The sequence below is a fragment of the Ambystoma mexicanum genome, chromosome 1p, assembly GCF_040938575.1.
Source record: "Ambystoma mexicanum isolate Mex_15411 chromosome 1p, UKY_AmexF1_1, whole genome shotgun sequence".
Lineage (NCBI taxonomy): Eukaryota > Metazoa > Chordata > Amphibia > Caudata > Ambystomatidae > Ambystoma > Ambystoma mexicanum.
The window spans coordinates 1,287,956,134-1,287,984,006 of NC_090921.1; the positions used below are offsets into that span (position 1 = coordinate 1,287,956,134).

The 27,873-nt window shown below is 50.5% G+C and overlaps 1 protein-coding gene across 2 annotated transcripts in view; it reads left to right on the plus strand.

Moving 5' to 3' along the window:
* Window positions 1-27,873, plus strand: part of AP2A1 (adaptor related protein complex 2 subunit alpha 1) — an 891,085-nt gene that overhangs the window by 474,762 nt on the left and 388,450 nt on the right. For both annotated transcript variants that reach the window (XM_069605316.1, XM_069605324.1), the window contains exon 12: window positions 14,806-14,903. In XM_069605316.1, the coding sequence (XP_069461417.1) occupies window positions 14,806-14,903 (98 nt within the window). The remainder of the gene's footprint in view (window positions 1-14,805; window positions 14,904-27,873) is intronic.

Here is a 27,873-nt window from a genome sequence, read left to right on the forward strand (position 1 = left end):
ATCTGTACTCTTGATGATTTGCTAAATTTGAAAAGGCAGGCTTGCTGGTGACGACCAGGTTTGTCCTGGTAGGCGTTATTGGTCTTTGTTCGGTTACCGTTTTATTTCTAAGGATTTTCGAATTCGACTGAGACTTGTTGGATCTAGGCTTAGAAAATTTGAAAATTGAGTAGGGTTGATCCGCCGCTTCTTATGTCGCCGTATTAGCTCTCCCTTGTTCATCGACTACTAACACGATGTTGTTAGAGTTCCCTTGGGCACCTTGGGTAGTAGATGATTGGACTTTTTTGAGAAGTGGCTTGCCTACCGGGGAGAGAGTTTGGTTTTTGTGGTTGAGCTGATGTCAAATCAATGATAGGTGAAGGAGTGATGGCTGTCTCTCCATGCAGAGTGGGGAGACCACGTTTCTCAAGATGGTCCAGAACAGTTTCAATTGCTTGAAAGCTCCATGATGATAGGGCGTCCATGTTTGTGTTTGGGATTTTAGTTTTTTCCTCTTGAGCCATAACGTATCCTTCTAAAAAAATTAGCTTTGTATGGATCATGACCTGTAGGGTTGTTTTCTCCTTCAGTGTGTTGTGTAAGTATTCATACAGTTTGGTGAAGGGAGCCAATGCAATCGTAAGTGTTGACATAAATGAGAGAAGGTCAGGCTTCTTTGGTGGAGTGTCTTTGCTGCTTACTGAGAGTTTTCTTTTGTGACCATGACTTGGAGTGGATAGAATGGATATGCCAGATTTATCAAAACGGGAGTCAATATCACCAAATATTTTAGTCCTGTCCCTGTTCTCCAGGTTACTTAGGTTGATGAGAGGATTTTTTTGGTATGAGTCTTGTAGGTCATGATCTTTTAAATCTACCCTCCTCTTTTGACTCAGGCACTGATTCCAACCCGTTTGTTTCTTTTGCGCCGCTCTTGAAGGGATCGGGTGGACTTGGTGATACAGGCGGGGTAGAATTTGGTGAAGCCACTCGTTATCGTTGAGAGTCTGGGCAAGATAGGCCGGCAGGCTCTATATTTTGCTCCCGGACTTTAAGCGGGGAAGATGGTAAGTTTCTCGATTGTGATGTTGGTGGGGCCGGTGGTTGGGCCTGGCTTAGGATATGCCCATGAGTCATCATGTCAGTTGTCGGACTCCAGTTTACTGAATCGGGTGAGTTAAGCCCCCCATGGGTGTAAGAATTCCGGGACGCGTTTTTTAGGTCAAGAGAACTGGTTTTCGAAGGGGGTGAGATGACCGTTGATGTCACTTCAGTCCTTCTTTGCTTGTTTGATGGCTGGGGGTCTAGGACCGCTTCAAGTAATTCTGCGTCCGTGAGTTCACTTAGCGTTCCAGTTCGCCAGGTCCCTTGTTTTTTTTTAAGAAGAAATTAGCCAGGGTATACAGTGGGGAGGAAGCCGGCCCTGGTTTCTTGCCATGCGAGGATCTTTCTTTATTAGCAGTCTGCTTGAGTTTTACAGGTTTTTTCTGTAAGCAATTTGTGTGATTTTTCTTATCTGTTTTAGGTCTGGCCCCTCTTTTTCTCCTTGCCGGTATTGTATCCATCGCTGTGCGAGGACGTTTCCTCGGGTTGTTTGTTTCATTTTTGTCTGAAGTTTGAAGAGTCAGGTTGACTAGGGGGCGAGGCCCTGTCTCCGTGGGGGAGCCGTGGTTGTTGTCATCCGTGATGTTGTTATGTGGTCGGGTAAGGCATGCCGAGGACGACTTTGGTTCCTGGTTCGATGCGAGAGACGGGGGAACCCAGCCTCCGCATGGACCAGGACCCGAACCGCTCAAGTGTTTCCGCCGGCACCTGGGTCGCCGCTCCCTGGCGGGCATGGAACCCCCGCCACACCGGGTTCGCACTGCTCTTCGACAATATCCTGGAACAGCCTGGAGAGAGGCGATGGAAGGGGGCCAGAGCTTCCACAATCACGGCGGCACACCTCCTCCACACAGCATTCTCCAAGAGCCGACAGGAGCCCTGCCTCGAGCTCGTCAGCGCTCACCTGCCATGACGCCAACTCGGCCCCCCCTCTGGGGATAGCCGGTAAGCAGGCGGGTGGGACGCCATCGGGCGGGACCGTGGGACTCCACTGTGCATGGTGAACATCGTTCTGGTAATGAGTGTCCGGTCGCAGAGCTGGAAATATGTTTCGCAGTGTGCGAGGTGAACCAACAGGTAACGGTAGAGTTCTGGATCCTGCGGGTTGGGAATATGATTTAGGATCTTTCTTTTCTGTTCTTCTCACGTTGGGTTTTGCAGGCTTCGCTGCTGTTAAACGAGACTCCTCTGGCTCGTGACTTACAATTGATTGAAGCTTTTCTGGGTTCAGACGGGGGCGCATACTACGAAGGCGCCAATTATAGTCCTCAGGAGGAGATAGAGGGGGGAGGGCAGTCTTTACAGTCACGGCAGCCATGACTGCACGACTGCCACTCTCTGCCACTCCGCGTCCGATCCGCGTACTGCTTGCTCAATTGTAGGTAACTCCTTCTCCAGGTAGGAATGAGCATGGAAGACAGACACTGCAGAATAGGGCTCTCTGCACGACTGCCACACTCCGCCACTCTGCGTCCGCTCCCAATACTTTTAAATACTACATGAGCAGGAGCCCCCTCAGACAGACTCCTCAAACCCTTACGATTAGAACATGAAGACCCTATCGCCATCTCTAGGTCAATAATTTCCTTAAGGAGGTCCCCCGTGGCATCCGCCATTTGCATAAAAGAATCATCCATCTCTTCCTCGCCCCCTCCCTGATTGGGGTTTTGATGGCATGGAGTCAAGATCCCTTTAGATCGATCCCCCCAACTGATTTGTTTAGTCGGATTCAACAAATTAGAGCTCGGCACTGTGTCCTGTTTAGGGTTTCCAAATATAAACACCGCCGGGGAAATATGAGTGGTGGAATTCTTTTCAGATAAATGCTTCCCCTTAACACTTTCTATCGTACGGCCACTAAGAGTCTAAAAGGGGACAACATTTTGCTTTCATTTTTTTCCTTAGGGCTACCCCCTGAAATGGGGTAGATGCATGAAAGCGAACCACCCTTTTGGTACCAAACGCACTTTCGTGTAGACATTCTGTATCAGTGAGTTCATGCCCACTGGCAGACATTTCCACATTGGATAAACATGCCTCTATTGGCCTAGAACCCACGTTTTCTAGATCTTTTTGTTGCTCCCTAGGGACTACTATATTGCTAACTGGATGCATCTCACTCCCCTTTGTTAACTCTATAGATATAGGGTTCTCACCCCTTTCAAGAATAGTATCATCCGGTATAGCACCAGCGAGATCTTCTTCCATGGGGGCTTTAATCCCCCCCTCTCACATTCCGGTGTAAGCACCTGTTGTGCATCTGTCAGCTTAATCCCTTGTATCTCTACAGATCCAAAGCCACTTCTCAGTGCCGGCATAATTAAATGGGAAGGCGCTTAGGAGTACAAATAAATAGGGGCGAAAAAGGACAAAAGAAGAGAAAAATACTCTAACAAGCTCCACAGGAAGTAAGAGAGCTATGGTTAAAATGTCCTATAAAATTCTCATTTAGATAACATACGACTATAGGTAAAATCGAAATTCAGGGGTTATAGAAAGATACAAGAAAAAAAAGCATCAAATAACCAACGCATAAATTAGTGATCAACAGGGGAGAGCACACCTTGCAGCCCCTAAGGTGATATTTTCATTAAGTAAGTATGGAATAAAATTCATTTGTGGGTTAAATGTTGTACTAACAACCTATAAAACACAAAATACAATATAAAAATACATATGAATTATTTGCCGTCCTGGGAACGCCCAATAGCTTGAGGAGCAGCCTTGGTCCGTCTCTCCACCCCAATGACCAGCAAAGAAGTTCCAGTAAAAAGTTTCCTCCTATATGGAGGTTAAATGGAACAATACATGTCCCAACAAATCAGGAAAACAGTTCCCTGCTTGCAGTACGAAGTGAAAGGGGTAAGCAATTGCCGGGATCAAAGAGAGCGCCTCAGCAGTCTCCCAACTGAAGCGTAGCCGTTCGTGTTACCCCCACCTTCGTGCCAACGGGCTCAGATTATTGATGGCTGGTCTGTGCAGGTATTCTGATGGGCAAGCGGTTATGACATTTCCTCGAACAGAAAACGAAGCTAAGATAAGTAGGCAGAAGGATACTGTTCCAGCCTCCCTCCAGCCAAAACAGCACAAACAGCAAACTTAGCAGCCCTTCACTTCTGCAGGGCTTAACGCCGCAAGGGCGACGTGCAGAGCCTCAAATAGCACTTCCTGGATGGGGCGGGTAAACAGGCTTAAAGGGATGGCACACAATCAGAATCCAGCGTGTGTCCCAAGTAAAACGCTGCCACAGCACAAACAGCAAACTTAGCAGCCCTTCACTTCTGCAGGGCTTAACGCTGCAAGGGCGATGTGCAGAGCCTCAAATAGCACTTCCTGTGTGAGGCGGGTAAACGGGCTTAAAGGGACAGCACACAATCAGAATCCAGTGTGTGTGCCAAGTAAAACGCCGCCACAGCACAAACAGCAAACTTGGCAGCCCTTCACTTCTGCAGGGTTTACCGCCGCAAGGGCAACATGCAGAGCCTCAAATAGCACTTCCTGGATGGGGCGGGTAAACAGGCTTAAAGGGACAGCACACAATCAGAATCCAGCGTGTGTCCCAAGTAAAACGCTGCCACAGCACAAACAGCAAACTTAGCAGCCCTTCACTTCTGCAGGGCTTAACCACCAAGTTTATCCCAGATGTCCAGGATCACATCCTTGAGCTCCCCTTCGAGGGCAGGCAATTTTCATTCCTCGACAGACGAGCTGAATAATAAGAAACCCATCTCACAAATAGCCAAGTCTCTGGCCAAGTGCATCAGGGTCCGCAGCTCTCCGTTGGGGCGCAGGCTTACCTTTCACATTCAAACCTGGCGGACAAACTTTGCGTATCCATGGTTCATCTCAGTGGTCTCCCATGGGTTCCGCCTCCCTCTCCCCGTTCCCCCTCATCTCCCTGCCCCTCCCTCAGATCGGGACACCGCCTCTTCTTGCGGAAATCTTGGCGCCTATGGAAAGTTGTGCGGTGGATGAAGTCCCCCCTCTCAGAGAGGCTCAGGATTCTATTTGCAAATGTTCGCAATTGAGAAGAACCAAGTAGACCTGAAAGTGGCCCTCAATCTGTCTTTTGTAAATCTTTACCTACCCCTTCAGAAATTCAAGAGGGTAACACCAGGTCTGATTGTAGAATCTCTGTGTGGGGGGGAGTGGACGTGCTCCCTGGACCTCAAAGATGCCTATCTTCATGTCCTGATTTGGCAGTCCCACCATGCTTATGGGTCATTTCAGTCCAGTACAGGGTGCTACTGTTTGGGTTGAACTCAGCCCCGCGGGTGTTCACCTGGTTGATGAATTCTATAGCTTCAGTCCTCAGGTCAGAGGGCCACCACGTTTACCCATACCTGGATGACTGGCTCATCTGGGCGATGTCTCCAGGTGCGATCCAAGTTTTGGCACATTGGCATATGGATATCTTGTACGAACTGGGGTCCTCCATCAACCAGCGCAAATCGCAACTGCAGCCCACCCAGACCCTGGTCTTCCTCGGCCTGCTTTGGGACATGCAGAGGCAAAAGATGTTCCCTACATCAGAGAGGATTGGGGCACTGAGGGCGGCGATCAGCCATTTTCTCAGCAGGACGTTCACCACTGTCCGGTGGTCCCAGCACTTGTTGGGCATCATGGCAGCATCATGGTAGCATGCCTTCTGGCTATTCCGCATATGAGGCGCAGAATAAGCGGGATTCAGTTGCACCTGGTGGTCTTCTGGAACCAAGAGACGGACTCACAGACAGCAACAGTCTCCATCCCGCCAGACTTCTGCCGGGATTTATTGTGGTGGAGGCAGTATGCCAACCTTTCATTAGGCATGCCTTTTCTTCGGCCCAATCCGGCATTCTTGATCACGACCGACTTCTCCCTGGAGGGGTCGGGGCAGGGTCACTCTGGGCGACCTCTCCATTCATGGGCTGTGGTCCGACAAGGACAAGGACAGCCGTAACACCCTTTTCGAGTTGAAGGCCATACAGGTAGCGATACGGGTGTCCTACCCCTGGCCAAGTGTTAGGCAGAAACCTGTGCAGATCCCTTAGGGACCACTGCAAAAGGCTTAGGACTACAGGTGTTGGCAGTAAACCCAATTGGTAGCAGTCTGTACCACCCAGATTTACCTGGTAGCTGTGGCTGAGGAGCCAGACCTCTCTCAAGAAGATTTAGACAGTAAGATAGGTACAGAGATACAGTAGCACAAGCAAACACTGACCAGAGCTTGGGTATAAAAGTATATAATTATTTATTTAAAAACACACTTGTAAAATACACTAACACTAATATGGCAAGCAAGTTCAAACACAGTCTCTATCAATATATATACAGCCCTGATTACTTATTGAACAAGTCTTAGTTAAAACACAACTTATTTGCAGACAGAGGTGAGCGCTTAACCTAAAGTGGCACTCCAATAAGTTAGTTAAAAAGGGAGGGAAAAAGGCAGAATTAGGAAAGCACACAACGCCAACACTTTTTAAAAGAGCCAGCGCAAGTCAGAAAAGGCAGAGTCTACTGAGGAGCAAGAATGTCATAGGCCAGGCCCACTCTTGGAGAGAGCAAGGCGGAATGTGTCCAAGATCACACAGTTGAATGATACTCTAAAAAGTCTTTGCAGATTGTTCAAAAAGGGTTGGATCAGTTCAGGAAAAGTTAGTTAGCAGGTCCCAAGTCACCCCAGGATAGAAAGTCAAGTATTTACGGGACCCCTTGAACAGTCTGTTGCAAGGGAGACTAGGCGGGACACAGTACCTGAAATGGTGAGAAAGCTCCAGCGGGGGCAGTTGTTCCTGGCAGCGCATGCTAGTTGGTGCTACGTCCAGGGGAAGAGAAGATCTTGACGTAGAGGAAAGCTGGTGGTCGTTGCACTGGCAGGGAAGAAACCAGCCGCGGAGTTTCCCGGTTAAAAGGTACTACCCTTTTATTTGCGGTAGTGGTGAAGCGTGGCTATCCGGCCGCCGGGGTGCTTGGCACGGGCGATTCGACCACGAGACGATACAGGAAGGCAAAAAGAGGGCGAACTGGTTATCCCCACCAATTCAGAGGAAAAAGACTCTCCGGGATGAAGAGCTTCTCTGTCGTTGGGAAGTGGTGAGACGGTTCAGCAGGGCTCCACCGGTGGTGTCGTCGTTGCAGGTCGACTCAGCTTCTCCCTCTTGGGATTCTTTGGTCCTGTGGTGACTTCTGAAGTTCCAGTCCCCAAAGCCCTGCTTTTATGCAGAAAACCCCCATTCATCAGTCCTAGCTGTCACTCAAACATGCTAAGTGGTGAGCCGGGCGGCTCACCACTGGGCCAATCACACAAGAGTGTGACTTGAGTTGCTGAGGCAACTCAGTCCAGGGTGCCTAAACCCCCCCCTCCCACACATCCTGTAGACCCAGGCAGAGTGGCACCACTTTTGGAGGCTAAAGTGGAACAAAGGGCTCGACTTGGGTTGGAGTTACAGAGGCGAACACAAATGCCATTTTAAAACCGAGTCCTGGCAAAAAGACCCAACCGAGGAATAAATATTAAATAAATAACCCAGCGGTATCTTTAACATTGCACCAAAAAAGTGGTGCGTTTAAAATGAATGGGAAAATCCCATATTTCGCGGGGTAACCACTGCCATCAGCCAGAAACTCGACGAGGGGGGACTGCACAGTGCCCCCTCAAAAAACAGACCCTGGGGCAATCAAATTACCCCTACCAGTACTTCCACAATATGATGGTTTGTACTGGTTCTGTTCACAATTTAAGACTAGTAAAGTCAATGCTGACTTTACATGCCATGGGAGACAGTAGTCAGTCTCAGGGTATGGAGTCTATGTTTGGGGGTCACTATGACACCCCTGTGTTACTGCACTGAGGGTGCTGTGTAACACGCTTACCAAAAATACATGAAACCCTATAGAGTTAAAGACCCCATAGCCCATAAAACACATTACAAAGTCAAAGGATATCTCAAATCATGTCTAAGAGTGGGAGAAAAAGAGGCTCACTCTTAGCAGGAGAAAAAAATAAACCCCAAAAATCCAGCAAAGCTGCTGGGGGACTCATTAGGTTTGGGAAATTAGCCTTAACAGAGAATTCTCCCTAACACCACGAACAAAGCAGTCTGCATTCAGACAGACAATTTCCACGTGCATGTACTACATCAACCAGAAGGGGGGCACCAGATCTCCCCCTCTGTGCAGGCTGTCCATCCAGATTTGGCAGTGGGCAATAGCACACAATATACAGCTTTCAGCGATCCACTTTCCGGGAGATTCCAGTCTGGAAGCGGACAGGCTCAGCAGACTAGGCTTGGACACCTTCGAGTGGCAGATATGCCTGCAGGTCCTGGGTCAAACCTTTCCGACATGGGGCCATCCAATTGTCCCCAGTACGCTTCGTGGATGGGCAGGGGCAGACAAACGCTTGAGAATGCGCTACACCTGCAATGGGACAGACTGTGGGCATATGCGTTTCTGCTGATTCAGAGTCATCTGCAAGATCAGGGAGACACTGGGCCTCCGAGTCATTCTAATCGTGCCTCAGTGGCCATTCAGACCATGGTATTCAGAACTTGTGAGGCTGGTGGTTCTGGGTCCAATTCCTCTTCTGGTCAAGGGATTTCCCCTCCTCACTTAGCAGGGGGGGCTGTGGTTCACCCGGCTCTGGAGAAGCTAGGCATAGCGGCCTAGTTCCTGAAAACGTGACGCTGCAGCACTTGAAGTTATCCCAAGAGAATCTGCAGATCATGCAAAAGGCAGGAGTGACTCCACCAGGAGTCCATCAGGAGCAAATGGACAAGATTTTGTTACTGGGCAAGGGAAGGAAGCATATATCATATGCCTTGTACCCTCAACCACGTGCTATCTTTCTCTGCGTACCTCGCAGAATCGGGTGTGTGGGTCGACACGTGCCACACCTATTTGGCAGCCATAGGGGCTTACAGGAACTCGGACAATGTCATATTTCACGTCCATACCGGTGGCCAAGAGGCATCTTGCAGGGGTCAAGTGCCTGCACCCGGTATGGGACCTCAATGTTGTGTCAGGTGCTCTAGCGCATAAACCATTCAAGCCCATGGCTTCAACGGACATCAGACTGGTCACCATTAAGACTGCCCTACTAGTTGGGCTTACATCAGCATGCAGGGTTAGTGAGATTCAGGCCCTGGTGGCCTCGGAACCGAACACCACGTTCCATCGAGACAAGGTGGTGCTGCGCACCCCCCCTTCATTCTTGCAGAGGGGGGTTGTCCTCCTTCCATCTTAATGAGGAAATTGTACTACCAACATTTTTTCCCAATCCTAAATCGGAGGCAGGAAAGGTCTTACATTGTCTGGACATGAGAAGGACTTTGAAGTTCTACCTGGACAGGACAAAGGATTTGTGTAAGTCAGATGCATTTTTCATCACATTCGGTGGTTCAAAACCGGGCTATCAGGCCTCCAGGGCCACGATAGCAAGGTAGATGGTGGTGGCTATTCAGGTGGCCTACAAGAGTTAGAGCAAGGAGCTACCATCTTATTTTCATGCTCATGCGGTCTGGGAAAATGCTACCACGCTGGCGTACTAAAGGCATGTACCTTGACAGACTATCAGCTGGGCGGCGATGCACCTTTCAGGCAAGCAGTGCTGAAGGATCTGTTCTCATAAGTATATAGACATCTTGCCTCCCTCAGGGCACCTAATCCGTGGTAATCGCCCATGCAGTATGGAGGAAAGGGGACGGAACGTAGGAGTAATTATAAACTACTCACCTTAGTGACTAACGTACTCCTACCACATAGTCCCCTTTCCTCCAAGCGACCCTCCATCCTCCCCCCTAAAAAGAGAACTTAGTTAGGCAGTAGGTTCATCTGGCCGAAGTGAAAAAAGGGACTGAGGTGTGGAGCCGGAGGGCAGAGTCAGGGGAGCGCATGCGCCTGGTACCATGCCTCCGTGCAGCTACATTTAAAGGGCAAAGGCTTTTTTATTGTGAAAAAGGTTCTGTTCCCGTCCCTAGCGAGGGACGCCTATGCAATATGGAGGAAGAGGATTATTGACTAGGAGTATGTTAGTCACTACGGGGAGTAATGTTTAATTACTATACCTTTAGGACTTCACTGCAACATGATGTGTGCTACTTTAAAACAATACTGGTATTTCGTACAGGGGTGAACAGTCCCTCTGCCCTGATAACCTTAAGAGCGGTCCAATGCCCGCAAAATAGGCGAGTTGAGCAAGTAAACCAAAAAGACTTTCCTTGCCCCGAAAAGTCAATGCAGGGTTCGAGCTATAGCAAATAGCTGGTGGTTCCATTGATGTCAATGAAAGGACAGTTGAAAAAAAAATATTTTTTAACAGCAATATTAACATATCTATCATGTTACAATTAGAAGCTTAGGCACACACAGCACATGATGGAACTAGTGTATGTATTAAAAAAAGGAATGGTATTGTGTGGTCCTACACTTATTAAGCATAGACAATCATCTCATATGGAAGTGGCTACAGTGTGACCCCAAAAAGTAGCAGCAGAGATCCATTCCCCTATACCGTCACAGCCCTCATACTCATTTATTTTATTTATTTATTGTTTGCTTGTTAGGCGCTTATACAATAAGAAAATACTGTTTCAAAGCACCCACAGGTCAGGGAAGGGAGCAGGAGTGGGAAATACATTAAAAAGACAATATTTAAGAGCAGTTTGGGGGAGGGGGAGAGAACAAAATTACTATGCCTTGTGAGGGAATCTTACCAAAATGTTGCCCTCACAATTACGACGGCCGAAAATGCCGAATTTTTTTTTTGGACCCCCCTTACACCACATATATATATGAGGGGGGGTATAGAATATAATATTAATATGGGGGGGCTACGGGTCGGGTAAAGGGGTTTAAAAAAAGTTCGTAATTTTCGGTCGTCACAATAATCACATAGATCCCCTTGTGAGTATTCAGAACGTGCATGTGCAGTTGAAACGGGAAGGTCTTTACTTTATGGCAAAAGTCCAACTTCTCAATCCCTGTAGCCCAATCGAGAGTGACTTCCACAGGAGGGCAGCATGAACGGCAAATGAGCGGCCTCCCCATTTCACCCATTTAAAATTTGGGTACGAGTAGATTGGTGGAGGCTGAATGCAGACAATGAAGACCCATTCAACCCCTAAGACTTAAATGTGAACCCACTACCCAGTGATAGGCACTGTACATATATAGTCCGTAGTAGGGGAAACAGACTAAGAAAACCTTGGTCTACCATTATTTATTGCCACCATTACCTCAATGTCCCTCTTCCTCGTCCCGGTACTTACTTATGAGGTCATCCACCTCATTCCAGCAACCCCTTTTCTATTTGTATTATTTTCTGTCCTGTCCCTCCCTGAGGGTAAAACAAATGTCCTGCCTCAGGGCTTTGAGGGGCAATGTTCTAAGGACTTGGGACAGGACCCGACCTGCTGGGCTTGGGGATCCTTCGTAAGCCAAGGAGAAGCTGCACTGTTGCATATCTCCTGGTCTTCTCACAGTTCGCATTTTGCCAGCAGTGGACGTGCTGCAGCATAGGTGTGTGGGGGGACAGCTTGCTCCTTCAGTAGCCGGATTGGGGTATTTGGGCTGGCGGCTGGGCACAATGATGCATTGTTCTCCTGGCAGCGGGCACCTTTCCCGTTCAGTACCCTCAGGGCGCTGAAAGGGAAAGGTGTCCCACTGCCAGGAGGACAGTGAATGTCTTGGCAGCAGGACACCTCCTGTTCGGCACCCCCATTGACACACTAGACTGCAAATAGTTGTCTGTGACCATCCCCCGTTCTGAGCCGCTGCAGCCTGGAGCAGTGCGGGACACAGAAACCTGAGTGCGCTTGTGTGCACTCTCATCACCAGTCCTGAGTGCATTACTAGTTCGATTTGCGAAAGAAGTCAGGCCTTTTATTTCTAGAGTCAGAAAGAGATGATATGACTTCTTTCTGAAGTCGCACTAGTGAATGCACTCAGGACTGAAGCTGGAGGGGCACATAGGAGCACTGTCAGGTGACTTTGCTTTCTGGGCATCCACGATAAAACAGTACCTGCCCATAACAAAAGGCATGCCACAGTAAGAAAGGTCTAGACTGGCAGCCCCCAAATGCCAGTCTTGCCAAGTAATAACGCATAAGTATCATTTGTGTTATTACTTGGCTAGACTGCATTTGGGGGCAGCCCAGGGATGGCGTCAGGGCCTTTCAGCTTTTTCAAATGAAAGGGGCCTCAAGTCTCAAGGGGCGAGGAGTAGCATCTGCCTACATGTTGCCTGTCAGCAGTCTTGTAACACAGCAATATATTAATGCCTCTATTTTCGTTCTGCAGATTAAAATGTACGCTTTGCAGTGCTCGTTTTACAAGCTACATTTTCTCTTCCCACAGGATATGCAGACGTGTTATCACCTCATTGCCTTCTAACACTGGTTCCTCAACATCAGCCACTTGCTGACAAAAAAAGGGTTTAGAGCTCTTTTGTGGACATTTAGTGTGCTTGCTCCCTGCTGGCTGGCCGTCTTTCGATAATTGGTGGATATTAACCTTATCTTTGTCGCCATTGTAATGTATACACCCCACGGGTGCCTCAGACTATTTTCGCTCTGGACAGGGGGCCCCCAATCATCATGTTGAAATGTGCCCCCACAGATCTTCAGCCGGGCATGGGGCAGCCAGTCTAGCCCTTTCTTACTGTGGCATGACTTCTGTTCTGGGCATCCTGTATTGCATTATTGCTGTATGCTCCTGCTCTGCACCCTCCATGCACATTGGGCAGCATAGCAGGAGCATGCTCTGTGTCCCACTCCAGGCTATTGACTGCACTGCAGGCCCAATAAGGGGCAGAGCCCGATGCAGAGCAGGAGCACACAGGTCCAGGTCCATGTCGATGTCCCACCCTTGTCCGAATGTTACAGGGAGAGGGTACGGATCAAGTCATCAGGGGGGCAGGAACAACTGTGTGTCAATTTAGCATTAAATTTCAAAGGTGCATTTCTATTTCTATTTCTATGTGTTTATAACGCGCCGGCAGCCCGCAGGCATCAGGGCGCGGAGAACATCCTGAAAGGAAAATAGCATATTAGGGAAGTAGGACAGGGTTAGTTCGTAACAGAAGCTAGTCGGTCATGTGAATGCCAAGTAGACCCTGGCAGGTCAGGGAGCTATTGGAAAAGATGTGTTTTCAAACATTTCCTAAACTTGCTATAGTTTTCTTCTAGTGTTAGATTTGTAGGAAGACAGTTCCAGGATTTGGCCGCTCTAATCGGGAAAGCTCTGCCACCACCGGCAGTTCGTTTCACCAATGGAACAACTAGGAAGCCTAAGTTAGCTGATCTCCGGTTTCTCCTAGGTGTGTAGGTAGAGAATTTCTCCTTAAAATATTTTGGGGCCTTGCCATGTAGGCATCTATGAACAATTGTCATGGCTTTGAAGAGGACGCACTCCTCAATTCTGAGCCAGTGAAGATCCTTCCTTGCTGCTGATATATGCTCTCCATACTTGATTCTCTTAATGCGAACTGCATCATTTGGGGGGAAAGTAGCAGGACTTTTCTCCTGGCTCACCCCCCCACTCTTGCAATGCAAGATACTCCGCTGCCTGGTGCCTGTTATGAGCTTTGCTGCCGCCAGCGTCGTCAAAGCAAGTCTCCAAACTTGTGGTTTGGCTACAGAGAAGCGACTCGTCCTGTCTTCGCTTCCACAGCTAACAGCATCAGAATACAATCATGATGTGCCTGATATACCCCTAAACTATGAATATAAAAGCCAGGTGGCAGCGATCATCAGGAGTGCAGGGGGCTGCTGCAAAGGTCGGGGAGTGGAGCTAGCGCTGGGAGCCCACGAGAAATCCTGTCATCTCACGGCTTGTCTTGATCCATTTCTCATATCATCACCTTGAAAATCAACTTAATATTAACATTTTAATAACTAATATGTAAATTATATTTGCAGGTTGGTGTACTATACCGTGTATCAATTTATAAACACATTTTCTCTTTGAGCAGGATTAAAATGGAAATGTTCTCATGAATAGTCCTGCATGATTTTCTTAGACTGCTGGCTAAATATGTGAAGTCAATTGACATTACTCCGTTTTATGGCATTTAGTGCAACCTTGGTTCTGCTTTCTAGCTAAGCCTTGCTAACAAGATTTCAGTGGCAATATTGAGCAAGGGTATTGTGTCTCTCCTCTGTACTCTTCCTCCAGAATCCTAGAATTAGGCCTTACATTCAGTTACCAGGCCCGTAAGGTTTCACTTTGGTATGGACAGGGAGTAAAGAACTGGAGCTTTGTAAGCTGTTTTTTTTTAAAGTCTGCAGTGCATTGCAAGGGCATAGTTATTTTTTAAACCGACAAATGTATGTTGTGCAGTGGTTGTCCTTTTCTCATTTACGGAGGAAAGCCCTGTTAGCTTAGAGGAAGTGGGACTGCCGTCTAGGAACTTGTACGTATTCCTTCTTTGAGAGTGTTTGGCATTGTCTTTGTGCTGCATGCCGGCGTGGGCATAGTTGTCCATATGTGTGTGTAAACATATGTTTGCGTTTATGTGCTTGACATACAACTCTAGATAGCAACATGAACACTCATTTTTTCAGATTATAAGAAACATGATGCGATAGTTCTGATTTGGTTGTCACATATGATATTAAAGTGCTGTTCTAGACATGAGAGAGTTGCAAGCGTCTGAGAGGTGAGGAATTCACCTGGCTCAGAAGGGGCCAATCCAGTGATGCACACATTCTTCTTTTTCCTTTCTGCCTTGCCCAGGCCCTGCAGGCTCCAGCGTGCCATGAGAACATGGTGAAAGTAGGCGGCTACATTCTGGGCGAGTTTGGCAACCTGATAGCTGGAGACCCCAGGTCAAGGTAATTCCAGAAATTCTTCCTTCATGTTCTCTCCTTGGGGTCAAGATTAGGGTGTTAATAAGTATGATACAGTGAGCCAGATTGAAAGCGCTTTGTGGCATTTTATAGTTTTCCTTCTGGAGCCAGTGGTTTTCCAGCACTGGGAATCGCACCCTATGCTGAGCTTGTTACCTGCAATAGCCCTTCTATCCCAGCACTTGTATACTTCCTCATAGGCCTTAGCAGGTGTGCCCCAGTCCTGTTTTTCAATACTGTCGTCGACATACAGCACCTCTATCCTGGCTTTGTCACGATTTCTATTTCGGACTGAGAACCACACATAACCCTGCCAGTGCCCCTATCCTGAGCTTCAAACTGTCTACTATTCTAACACCTGGTGTACCCGAAAATAGTTATGCTTATGCATCTAATTCATGAGCTGCAGCATCAACTCCCGGATCTATCTATCTATCGAGGTACAAAGTTCAAATTGGAATCTAACAGCCAGGCATAAACAGTCACTCACCCCTTTGCTTCTCCACATGCATATAGCAGGCCATTTCTTACTTGCCAAGAGCCCATTATCACACGCCAATAGCTAGTGGTGAGTTCCCATTGTGAAGCCTTATCTGCCTCTCTGTCTGTATATCTATCTGTCTATGCTGAATTCATTTGGGGGATTGAGGGTCTTTTGCCTACTTTTGTGGGTCCCTTAAACCTTTTGTTGGTTTCTATGATTGTAGTAAAGATTCTTTCTGATAGTTTCCCTCCATAGACCTCTATTGAATCCCCAACATTTTGCTTTTGTTTTGAACCTGACCTTCTGATAGAGCTAAGTAAAGCCTTTTTGCTTTACTCACCTTGCTTAGCTCATCTGTTTTGGGGCACTGATCAGTCCCTATGGCTATCTGTGCAGAGGTATTCTGTCCTCCGATAGGAAATTCCCCGTTTGTGTTTACGCTGCATACCTCACCTTACAGTGAAGTGTGGTAGGGATACTTGGATTCCCTTTCTCTTTGTATTTTTCCGCAGACCCTTGACTTGTGGAGCAAGTGGTCTTCCCCTACAGTTGCAGCTCTCCAGCATGAAGAGGGGCCTTGCAAGGCTAGTTTCTTTGCTTCTGCCACAAGGGTCATCTTCCGATATTTGATCATTGTGGCCATCGCTGCCTCCTTCCTGCATTATATCCTCAAGGTCATCCAAGGTCGTGGAAAATGTGGCGGTCCTTTCTTCTTCATGACAGGGTCTTCCAGCTGTCCAGAGCTAGGAACTGTCTCTGCAGAGCGTGAAACTGCTCTCTAGTCAGAACAAAATCCCGAAACTGACCACTGCACCAGCAACCTATCGGCTTGCCCCAATAGAACCGAAGCACAAAGTAAGTGGGTCCAGCAAATTCAGGAGCCCCTGAATTGGTCCCTGAGAAAATTGAAAGTAACGGGTGTGTTCAAATACCTGTTTCTCCCCCACAGTCCCCTCCATTTTGCTGAAAGGGTGCACAGTTCTAACCATACCTCCCCCTTGCTTGACTGTGATCGGTGGAGTTCTGGTTAAGGATCTGCCCTGAGCTTGCTCCAAAAGTGGTGGGGTTGTGAGAGGACCTCCGAAGAACTTACTTCTTTTGTTCTATTCTCTTAAAACACTTGCAACGTGGCTGTTGGCTTTGTCAGCAGTAAGCCCATATCTCCTAGCAAGGGAAGTACTTTTAAAGTGTAGGGTCTCATTTGTATAAGGCTGTGTACTGTGTTTTAACACCTTTATTTGTACCTATTAATTCTCAAATTGGTTCAATACCTACCTTGTCTTTTTCTTCACTTGGTTTGCTATACAACAATGTTCTTATTCTGATCTTACTGTGTTCAAAAGTAAAAGTGAATGCACATATATTAGTTTTGTATGATTTACTTACCTCTGATTTTTGACAAGAACTGTCCAAATCCTAAATAAAAATAACAATTTGTATACACACTGCCTAGCTTGTATTATTAAGAGTGCCCTGTGTGTTCTTAACTGAACCTTTCTCCACCCACACACTCCTAATTATAAGCCTTGCTGCTCAGTCACACTACCTTAATAGAGTTTGGCTGGGCATTGGTGTTTTCCTTGTTCGCCGGAATAGGGTGTCCTCAGAATCTTTCCACAGGGTTGATGATTCTGAAACTCCCATCTTAACATCTGTTTTTTCACCTTTCTTTTCGAGGTTGGAGGGCATTTTACTGAAATAACCCAACCAGAGGAACCCATTTTCTGATGCTCTGCCGGACTAGGCTAAATGGCTAGTGTGGCAGGGGTGATGTGTAAGTGCCCATATTGATCCCAGGGTGATTCCTTCACCCTGAAAGTGAGTTGTGCAGTAGGCCCATGGCATCTTTACCTTTTGTTTTGCCCACACCATGGTTGTAGTCATTTATACTGCATCACTAGCCAAATGTACCTCAATAGTAGCCATTAGTTACTAAGGCATTTGCTTTTCTAAGGTTTACCCCAGACCATTTTGTTTTGTGGCCTTTTTTTTCAGTGGTCCACGAGGCATTACCAAGATGGCTGTTTTGCTGAAATAAGTGCATCATGAGCTCAGAGGGGCATCTCCGGTTTTAGCTGAAGGCTATCTATACTGTCCTCCAGTCTTTTCAATCCATAAATGTGCGGGTGTTCCTGAGTGTTTCAAAGTTAGGCTGGCCTGTCATGATTGTCTGGCTATGTAAACATGAATGCTTTATGCCTGTGGGTTGATAAGCTTGCTTGTCCATTGTCTGAAGGAATCTGAATATCAATGCGAGACCGTGTATACTATGGTGGGCCATTCCTGAACTAAGCCGAAGACTGCTGATGAGATGGGCCTCTGCTGTGTAATTTCGTGTGGCCAATCCAGCTGAGCCCCCATTTCCTTTGTCCTTTACATCCATGCTTCTCCTTGCTGGTAGAATCGCCTCTTGGGCCATTCCTTTGCTTCTTCCAGCCATCCTTGCTGGATTGTATGGCCATCCTTGACAGACAACTGCCGCTCTTGATGCTCCAGGGAAATCCTTCTGGCCTTTGTGCAAAAGGTGGGAGCCCCTCTCTGCTTTGCTGGTCTGGAAGTCGATTTGCTGCCTGTTACTCCACCCATGCTCTTCATGGGAAGTCTTGGGTCAACACCAGCCATTGTCCTCATCATGAGACCATGACCTATCTTCTAAGTGGAGCCTGGGTATTCTCCTAAGTTTCCTGTGACCCTTTCTGGGTTCTGCTGAGTACTCCTGCTGCTTTTGCTGCTACATTGTCCTCTGCCACGTGGGTCGTCTTCCTGCATGACTTCCTCGCTGGTACCACCTTGTCTGGGTCATGCCTCCAATTGGGGTTCAAGTCATTCCGACCAGGGCTCCTAATTGCGGCCCATCCAGTCCCAATCCCGGCACCCAAACTCACCTTGACTGAATCCGCCACCACCAGCAATGCAGTACTTTCCTCTGGGCCTTTAGAGCCCAAATCTTTAGTTAGGCGCTCCCTCTAAGGCAGGGGTGCACAACTGATTTTGACAGAGGGCCGAAAGTACCTTACATGATGGCTATAGTGGGCCAAAAAGTAAATGTGGGTGGGGCGGTAGGCGCGGTGGGGCGTGGTGTGGCAGGAGGCTTTTTCAACCCCCTATTTTTATTAAACACTATGCCCCATAGCCCCACCCCTCAAGAAAACACTATGCCCCATGGCTCCCACCCCCAAACACTATGCCCCATGACACCCACCCCTCAACCAAACACTATGCCCCATGGCCCCGACCCCTCATGCAAACACTATGCCCCAAGACACCCACCCCTCAAGCAAACACTATGCCCCAAGACACCCACCCCTCAACCAAACACTATGCCCCATGACACCCACCCCTCATGCAAACACAATGCCCCAAGACACCCACCCCTCATGCAAACACAATGCCCCAAGACACCCACCCCTCATGCAAACACTATGCCCCAAGGCACCCACCCCTCATGCAAACACTATGCCCCAAGACACCCACCGCTCAAGCAAACACTATGCCCCATACTCATACAGACCCCAACCCCCCCCACCCCTGCATACAAACTAACAAGTATACACCATGCACCCATACAGACCCGAACCCCCACCCCCAACTCAGCACACAAACCCACAAGCATACACCATGCACCCATACAAACTCGAGCCCCCCCAACTCAGCACACAAACTCGCAAGCATGCACGCATACAGACTCGGACCCCCCACATCTCAACACACACTGAACGTGCACACAACAACAACAACAAACATTCAGGCAGACCCGACCTCGCCCCCCCACCCCCACCCTCCCAGCATCTCAACATACACTGCACTTGCACACAAACACATTCAGGCAGACCCGACCCCACCACCCCCCCACATCTCAACATACACTGCACTTGCACACAAACACATTCAGGCAGACCTGACACACCCCCCCCCCCCCCGCATCTCATCATACACTGAACTTGCACACAAACACATTCAGGCAGACCCGACACACACCACACCCCCGCATCTCAACATACACTGCACTTGCACACAAACAAATTCAGGCAGACCCGACACACACCCCACACCCGCATCTCAACATACACTGAACTTGCACACAAACACATTCAGGCAGACCCGACACACACCACACCCCCGCATCTCAACATACACTGCACTTGCACACAAACACATTCAGGCAGACCCGACACACCCCACACCCGCATCTCAACATACACTGCACTTGCACACAAACACATTCAAGCAGACCCGACACACACCCCACCCCCGCATCTCAACATACACTGCAGACATACAAATACAAACACACCCATAGACACCCGACACCCCCCCACCTCCGCATCTCAACATACAATGCAGACATACAAATACAAACACACCCATACACACCCGACACACACCCCCACCTCCGCATCTCAACATACATACAAAAACAAAAAACACAGGACGGAGCCGAAACAGACACACACACAAACATACAGCCCCCCCACCATGTACTTACCCAGACGTCCTGGAACGCTGGCGAGGCTTCTGGCACTGCCCAAATCGTTTTGGGTTGGGTGTACCTCTACATCTGTGCACCCTGGTGCACCAGCAATGCAGTACTTTCCTCTGGGCCTTTAGAGCCCAAATCTTTAGTTAGGCAGGGGTGCACAACTGATTTTGACAGAGGGCCGAAAGTACCTTACATGATGGCTATAGTGGGCCAAAAAGTAAATGTGGGTGGGGCGGTAGGCGCGGTGGGGCGTGGTGTGGCAGGAGGCTTTTTCAACCCCCTATTTTTATTAAACACTATGCCCCATAGCCCCCACCCCTCAAGCAAACACTATGCCCCATGGCTCCCACCCCCAAACACTATGCCCCATGACACCCACCCCTCAACCAAACACTATGCCCCATGGCCCCGACCCCTCATGCAAACACTATGCCCCAAGACACAGATGTAGAAGTATACCCAACCCAAAACGATTTTTAGAAATGGAGGGACAGATGCAAAACAAGAGCCTCTTGCTTTGCATCCGTCCCTCCATTTTTAAACATCTTTTTTTCTCCAGCTTTTACCCGGGCCGCAAGAGAGAGACAGTATGGATGGATCAAAGGGCCATCCAACTGCCCCTCTTCTGTGCGGCCCGTGGGGGGGGGGGATTGCTCAGCCCCGACTTCATTCTGCCAGGGGCAGGGGGGGAGGGCCCCGCAGCCCCCCCTACTCTGCACCCCTGCCAGGGCAGATTAGGTCACTGAGCCCCAGCTTCCCTGGCAGCATACACACACACACACTGCGTGACTCACGGCCCGGCAAGGAAAACAAAGACTTTCTTAATGGAGGGCGACCTTTGCTGCTTGCGGGCCGCCTTCCATTAGGAAAGTCTTCAACCCTGCCGGGCCGCATCCAGCAGCATCACGGGCCGCACTTGGCCTGCGGGCCGTATGTTGTGCACCCATGCTCTAAGGTCTCCTGGCTCAGGGTGCAGAGGTGTTTCTCTATCCTGCTACTGCCTCCCTACTATGCACCTGTGAGCCTGGGTTTTCTCTGCATCCAGCTCCCACCAGCCTTCAGGAACTCAACCCTTGCGCTGGATCCCTTCTGTGGTGCTCCATCAGACTCCCAAGTCTCCTGGTTGCTCCTCCTGCTGCACCTTGTTGTACCTGTGGGTAGTAAGTAATACATACCTATTTTTTACCCTTTAACACAGGTTTGTCCCTTTGCTACCTATGTGAGAACATTTGGGAACTTTAGAAACTCGCTGAAAATGGCCGAAATTATACTTACATGGACTGTGATATTTTTGCCTTGGTCTCTCCTGTCGTGTTCCCCTGCAATTCTTGGACAGTTGGTGTATTTTTAAGAAGTACCAGTGATTTTATATTCGTTTTAGAAGGCTACAGCACTACTTTTCACCCTGTAACATTAAAAATATCACAAAACTGTATTGAGGTATTGTTCCTTGTTTTTCTCCAGCATGGGGTCTGGCATGGATTCACATGCTCATGAATATTCCCCTTCGTCAGGCTGGGAATCCTTGGTACAGAAAAAATCAGTATCAGTTTCGTTTCTGATCTGTCTTTCCTAGTAGTAACCAATCACTGATCTCTGGGTCATACTGCCCACAGCCATGACTGCCCTCTCCCTAAGCCCCGCCTCTGGCAGCCATCCTCAGATTTTTACCGCACGTTCAAGTGTTGGGAGTCCTTGTGCTATAGCTCTCGAGCTTTCGCTGCGTTTTTGTGCTTTTTCAAAAGAATTTTTCATTTTTCGGTTAAATTGAGCCTCAAGCTCCACCGTCTTTACATCCGATCAACGAGAACCTGTTTCAGAAGTTTCTACGCCCCTCAAGGGTGAAGATTTTGTCGAACACCGCTTTTGGATGATTCCAGAAGTTTCTGAGGCCTACCCCGGACGTGGCCCAGGAGAAAGGGAGCTCGACGCCCAGGAAGCTGTTCAGGGCCTGCCCTGGATGCCAGCTGCAGAATGTGTTCAAGAAAGACGAGCATTCCTTATGCCTCTACTGTCTTCACGAGGACAAAACGCACGTGGAGGAGGACTGCGTTTTGCGGAAACATGTCGGAGCGGACCATGAGGGACCGCCATCTTCGTCTCGCCAACTGACTGGAGGGAAAGAGCCCGTCGGGTGAGAAGAAAAAGAAGAAATCCAAGCGGTCTTCTAAGTCCTGTGAGGGCGCCCCGGTGACGGGGGCCCAACAGAAGGCTAAGCCTCGCGAGTCCGCGGGCACCGGGAGCGCCGAACGGTTGGGCTCCTCGGCTGCCAGGCAGGGCGTATCCTCCCCGGCGCCATCGACCATGAGCCAACGCTCTGGCTCGGGTAAGAGGAAATCCGAGAACCCGGCCGAGCTTCTGGAGAGGCCCCGGTCGATCTCGAAGATTTCGGCTGATGGGGAGCGAGGCGGGGAGCTCTCGCCCAAGGTGAAGGTCACAAGCATGCAGTCAGTGACGAAGGCCTTGATTCACCCAGCCAAGGCCTCTATCGAGAAGGTTGCGGCAACCCTGGCACAGCCTGCGGAGGTTACACCTGTGGTAGCGGCCTCGGGGCCCAGAGTCTCCCTGCCACGTCGGAGGGAGGCATCTTTCAAGCCCATCGAAAGAACCCCCACGAAGCCCCCGGGGGAGAAAGAAGGGGCGGGCCAGTGGCGGTCATGGATTCAGACACAGCCTCCGCGGAGGAACTTGTCGAAGTCCCTAAGAGCCACGACGCGGGCATGGAGGAGGACCAGCCCATCGAGAGGCATCCCGACGAGGGGGATGACAAAAGCGACGGCGGCGCCGACGGGACCCCAGACCAACCGTCACGCCTGTCGCAGCCAGTGCCGCAGGACAACTCGGCAGCCATTTTGATGGCAATTCAATCCTTATGCTCTGAAATAAGGACTAGATTGCCTTTACCCCCGACGGAGGAGCCGGAGCCAGGCCCAACGGAGGAGCCAGGGGCAGGCCAGTCGGGAAGTCCACCACCCAAGAGGAGAAGAACACATCCTCCTACACCCTTCCAGCCCTCGATGCCTGCTCAACCCTCCTCCCCTTCCACGGTCCGCGGGGATGACACGGGCACAGACACGGCCACGACGGGCACAGACGACGAGGGCGGGGACGACGGGGTGGACCTCCCGTCGCCCCCCCCTCGCCGGGCTTCCCCGCCCGATGAGATTGGATCCTTCCATGCGATGATCTCCAGGGCATCCGAGCTTTTCCAGCTCTGCCCCGAAGAAAAGAAGAAGGAGGGGTTCCTCTATGAACGTTGAGAGACCAAGAGGAAGACGGTCCTCGTGGTACCTCTACTGGATGACATCTGGGTCGAGGGGCTCTCCCTCCTCAAGAACCCGTCCACAACACCGCAAAAAGGGACCGATACGAAAAGAAGTACCGGGTCCCTGATGCAGCCCCTCTATGCCTTAGAGCACAGCCGACCCCGGATTCAGTCGTCTCGGCGGCAGCCAGGAAGAAGGCAGGGGGGGACATCGACATAGACTTCACCGCCGGACGGCGAGGAAAAGAAGCTCGACGCGATGGGACGACGAGTCATAACGTCAGCGGCGACGACGATTAAGGCGGCCAACGCCCTGGCTATCGTTGCCCGTTACGACAGGGAACTTTGGTATAAAATCGCTCCCTTTTTGGAATTCCTGCTGGACTACAAGAGGGCAGAAGCCCTGGAAATCTTGCAAGCAGGCGAGGTGGCGTTGGACCACGCCATAACGGTGGCGACGGACATCGCGGACACCGGTCTCCGCCAGTTGGGCAACAGTGTTTGCCTCAGACGGCACGGATGGCTTAAGGCGACGGATTTCCGGCAGGACGTTCAAGCCAAAGTGTTGGACATGCCCTTCGACGGGAACAACCTGTTTGGGAAGACAGTCGATGAGTCCCTACAAGCCATCAAAACGGACACGAAGACAGCCCGGGCTCTGGGAGTTCTCCAGCAACGACAGCCGTCCTTTCGGAACACCAGAGGCAAGCAAAGGGCCTCCAAAGGTTCCGGCAGCGGCTCCTCTACCTACCGTCAAGCGGCCCGTTCCTCGTCGCAGGAGGCCTATAGAGGACGGAGCAAGTCTGGAGGTTCCCGCCGTCGTCGCCAGGGAGGTCAAGGCGGCAAGGCGGCCTCGAAACAGGACTGAACCGACTGCGGCATCGGGCCCCCACCGAAGCACCCCGGTGGGATGCCGGCTGGCGAAGTTCATCAGCGTGTGGGAGTCCATCTCCACCGACCTTTGGGTGCTGGAAACCCTGGCCCAGGGGCACGCCCTCGAGTTTCTAAAGAAGTGCCCTCGCCCTGCCACCCGTGGCCAGGAAGGAAAACCACGTACCCCAGCTGCTGCTGGAGGTAAGGACGATCGAGCTTGTCCCAGAGACTTCGGGGCTCCGGGGTCTACTCAAGATACTTTCTCGTAAAGAAGACGACAGGAGGTTGGCATCCCATCCTGGACCTGCGGCGACTGAACAAGTACATCAAGGCTCAGAAGTTCCGGATGGTCACCCTCCAGCACGTGCTGGGACAGCTGGAGGAGGACGATTTCCTGTCGTTGTTGGACTTTGAGGATGCCTACTTCCACATCCCCATTCTAAAAGGACATCGGAAGTTCCTCAGGTTCGTGGTCCAAGGACGGCACTACCAGTTCAAGGCCCTCCCGTTCGTATTAAAGTCGGCACCCAGGGTATTCATCAAGTGCCTAGCACCGGTGGCGGCGTGGCTACGCCTACAAGGGATCCACGTCTATCCCTACCTGGACGACTGGCTCATCCGAGCAAGGACAAGGGAGCTCGCCGTAGAACACACAGCGAAGACCGTCCAGCTACTCACGGACCTGGGGTTCTCCATCAACTTCCCCAAATCCCACCTGGTCCCTTCGCAGGTCGCCCTGTTTCTGGGAGCCAAGCTCGACACATTGGCACGGCTGGCCTCGCCATCCGACGAAAGGACGAAAGCCATCCTGGGCAAGGTGCAACGCCTGCTAGCCACGGACGTAGCCAGGGTAAGATCCATCAAATCCCTTCTCGGGATGATGTCCTCCTGCATCTATCTGGTACGCCTGTGCAGACTTCGAATGCGTCCACTGCAGGAGTTCCTCGAAGCAAGCTGGATCCAGGCGACGGGCAGCTTCGAGGACAGGATACTGCTCAACGAGACCTTTCCGACGAGCGATCCGGTGGTGGGGCACCCGCACTCATCTGATGGTGGGCACAGACTTTCAGACCCCAGCTCACCAGGTAACGGTGACGACGGATGCCTCCCTGGAAGGGTGGGGAGCGCATACCGGAGATCTCCACGCGAGATGCCTTTGGCTCGCGGAGGAAAAACGGCTTCATATCAACATTCTGGAGCTCCGTGCAGTGTTTTGGGCCCCCAGGTCCTTTCTTCCGTCCCTCAAGGGCAAGGTGGTGAGGATCTTCACCGACAACACCACCACAATGTTCTACATCAGGAAGAAGGGTGGAACCAGATCCCCAGACAGGAAGCAGGGTGGAACCAGATCCCCAGACCTGTCCAAGGAAGCCCAGGATCTGTGGCACTTGGTCGTCGACCAGGGGATGTTTCTGGTACCTTTTCATCTGGCAGGGATAAAGAACACCATTGCCGACTCATTCAGCAGGGAGCTGCGCTCGTGCCACGGGTGGGAGCTACGCCAGGATCAAGTGGATCGACTCTTCAGGCTGTGGGGCAGACCCCAGGTCGATCTCTTCATGACGGCGACGAACTCCAAGTGCCAGAGGTTAGCCAGCAGGTTCCCCCAACCGAGGAGCATGGGCGATGCTTTCTCGTTCCCCTGGGACAACCTGTTCCTCTATGCTTTCCCGCCGTTGCCACTGCTACTCCGGCTCGTCAACCATCTCAAGAGGTCCCGGTACAGGATGATCCTCGTCGCACTGGCGTGGCCGAGACCGATCTGGTTCCCGGACCTTCTGGACTTATTGGCGTCCCCATCAGTCAAACTGCCCGTGGACGCGGATCTTCTCTCCAGAGAAGAAGGCGCCATTCTTCATCACGACCTGAAGTCGCTGAACTTGCAGGCCTGGGTCCTGCAGCACTAGAGTTTGGAGGATACGATATACCGGCCGACTGCAGAGAGGTCCTTGCAAAGGCCAGGGCGTCCTCAACTCTTAAGTGTTACGGACACAAATGGAAGAGGTTCTCTGTCTGGTGCCGGGCACAGAAGATTAACCCTCTACGGATTACGGCCCCTCAAGTACTGCCGTACCTACCGTCGTTGGCCAAGGCTGGACTAGCTCCCGCCTCCATCAAGATGCATCTGGCTGCCATCTCCAGATACACCAGGACAACAGGACGGGTGTCCTTGTGGTCTCATCGCCTGGTGAAGGAATTTATGAAGGGACTATTCCGCTCATTCCCGCCGGTGAAGGCCCCAGCCCCGGCGTGGGAGCTCAACGTGGTGCTGACTAGGCTCATGGGGGGCCCCTTTTGAGCCTGTGCATACGGCACCGTTGAAGTTCCTATCGTGGAAAACAGCTTTTCTTGTGGCCATCACCTCCGCACGGCACATGGGAGAGATTCAGGCCCTATCTTGCAAGCCTCCATACTTGACTTTTCACGACACGAGGGTGGTGCTCAGGACGCATCCCTCCTTCATGCCTAAGGTGCTGTCATGTATCATGCACTGTCACCGGTTGGCAAACTGACCGTTGCCTGGCTGTCCGAGAGCCCATTCGACCAGAGCGATCGCTGCTACCACGGCGTTCTTGTCCGGTGTGCCCCTGCTGGACATCTGCAGGGCTGCTACGTGGAGGTCGACGCACACCTTCACGAAATTCTACTGTGTCGATCAGGATTCCAGGGAGGAGTCCAGGGTCGGCCAAGCAGTGCTGCGCAACCTGTTCGCCTGAAGGGCCTGGTGAGGAGGTAAGAGTTGCTTAATGTTGAGTTTATGTATTGCTTAATGTTGAGCCTTTTGCCACCTCCCGTGGTTGTGCATGTGTGTACTGCTATGTAATCTTATATTCATGAGCATGTGAATCCATGCCAGACCCCATGCTGGAGAAGGAACAAGTTACTTACCTGTAACTGTTGTTCTCCAGCATGGGTCTGGCATGGATTCACATGCAAACCCTCCCGCCTACCCCTCTGCGGCTCTTCACTTGGTCATACTGCCACTCCATGTGCTACCAAATCTGAGGATGGCTGCCGGAGGCGGGGCTTAGGGAGAGGGCAGTCATTGGCTGTGGGCAGTATGACCCAGAGATCAGTGATTGGTTACTACTAGGAAAGACAGATCAGAAACGAAACTGATACTGATTTTTTCTTTACCGAGGATTCCCAGCCTGACGACGGGGAATATTCATGAGCATGTGAATCCATGCCAGACCCATGCTGGAGAACAACAGTTACGGGTAAGTAACTTGTTCTTTTACTGGGTTTTGAGGAGATGAATCGAGTCCTTCATCGAGCCAGTACTGTTACTTTTTATTTACTTACCATGGCAATGATATTATTTATATAATCGTATTATGTTTGCTTTTATGGAACCTTTGAAATTCTGAAATAAAGTATGACATTTAAAAACAAATGAAAATTACTTCTCCAGCATTGGATCTTTCATGGATTTACATCATGGGTGCACAACATACGGCCCGCGGGCCAAGTGCGGCCCGTGATGCTGCTGGATGCGGCCCGGCAGGGTTGAAGACTTTCCTAATGGAAGGCGGCCCGAAAGCAGCAAAGGTCGCCCTCCATTAAGAAAGTCTTTGTTTTCCTTGCCGGGCCGTGAGTCACGCAGTGTGTGTGTGTGTGTATGCTGCCAGGGAAGCTGGGGCTCAGTGACCTAATCTGCCCTGGCAGGGGTGCAGAGTAGGGGGGGCTGCGGGGCCCTCCTCCCCCCCCCCACCCCCGGCAGAATAAAGTCGGGGCTGAGCAATCCCCACCCCCCCCCCCCCACGGGCCGCACAGAAGAGGGGCAGTATGGATGGCCCTTTGATCCATCCATACTGTCTCTCTCTTGCGGCCCGGGTAAAAGCCGGAGAAA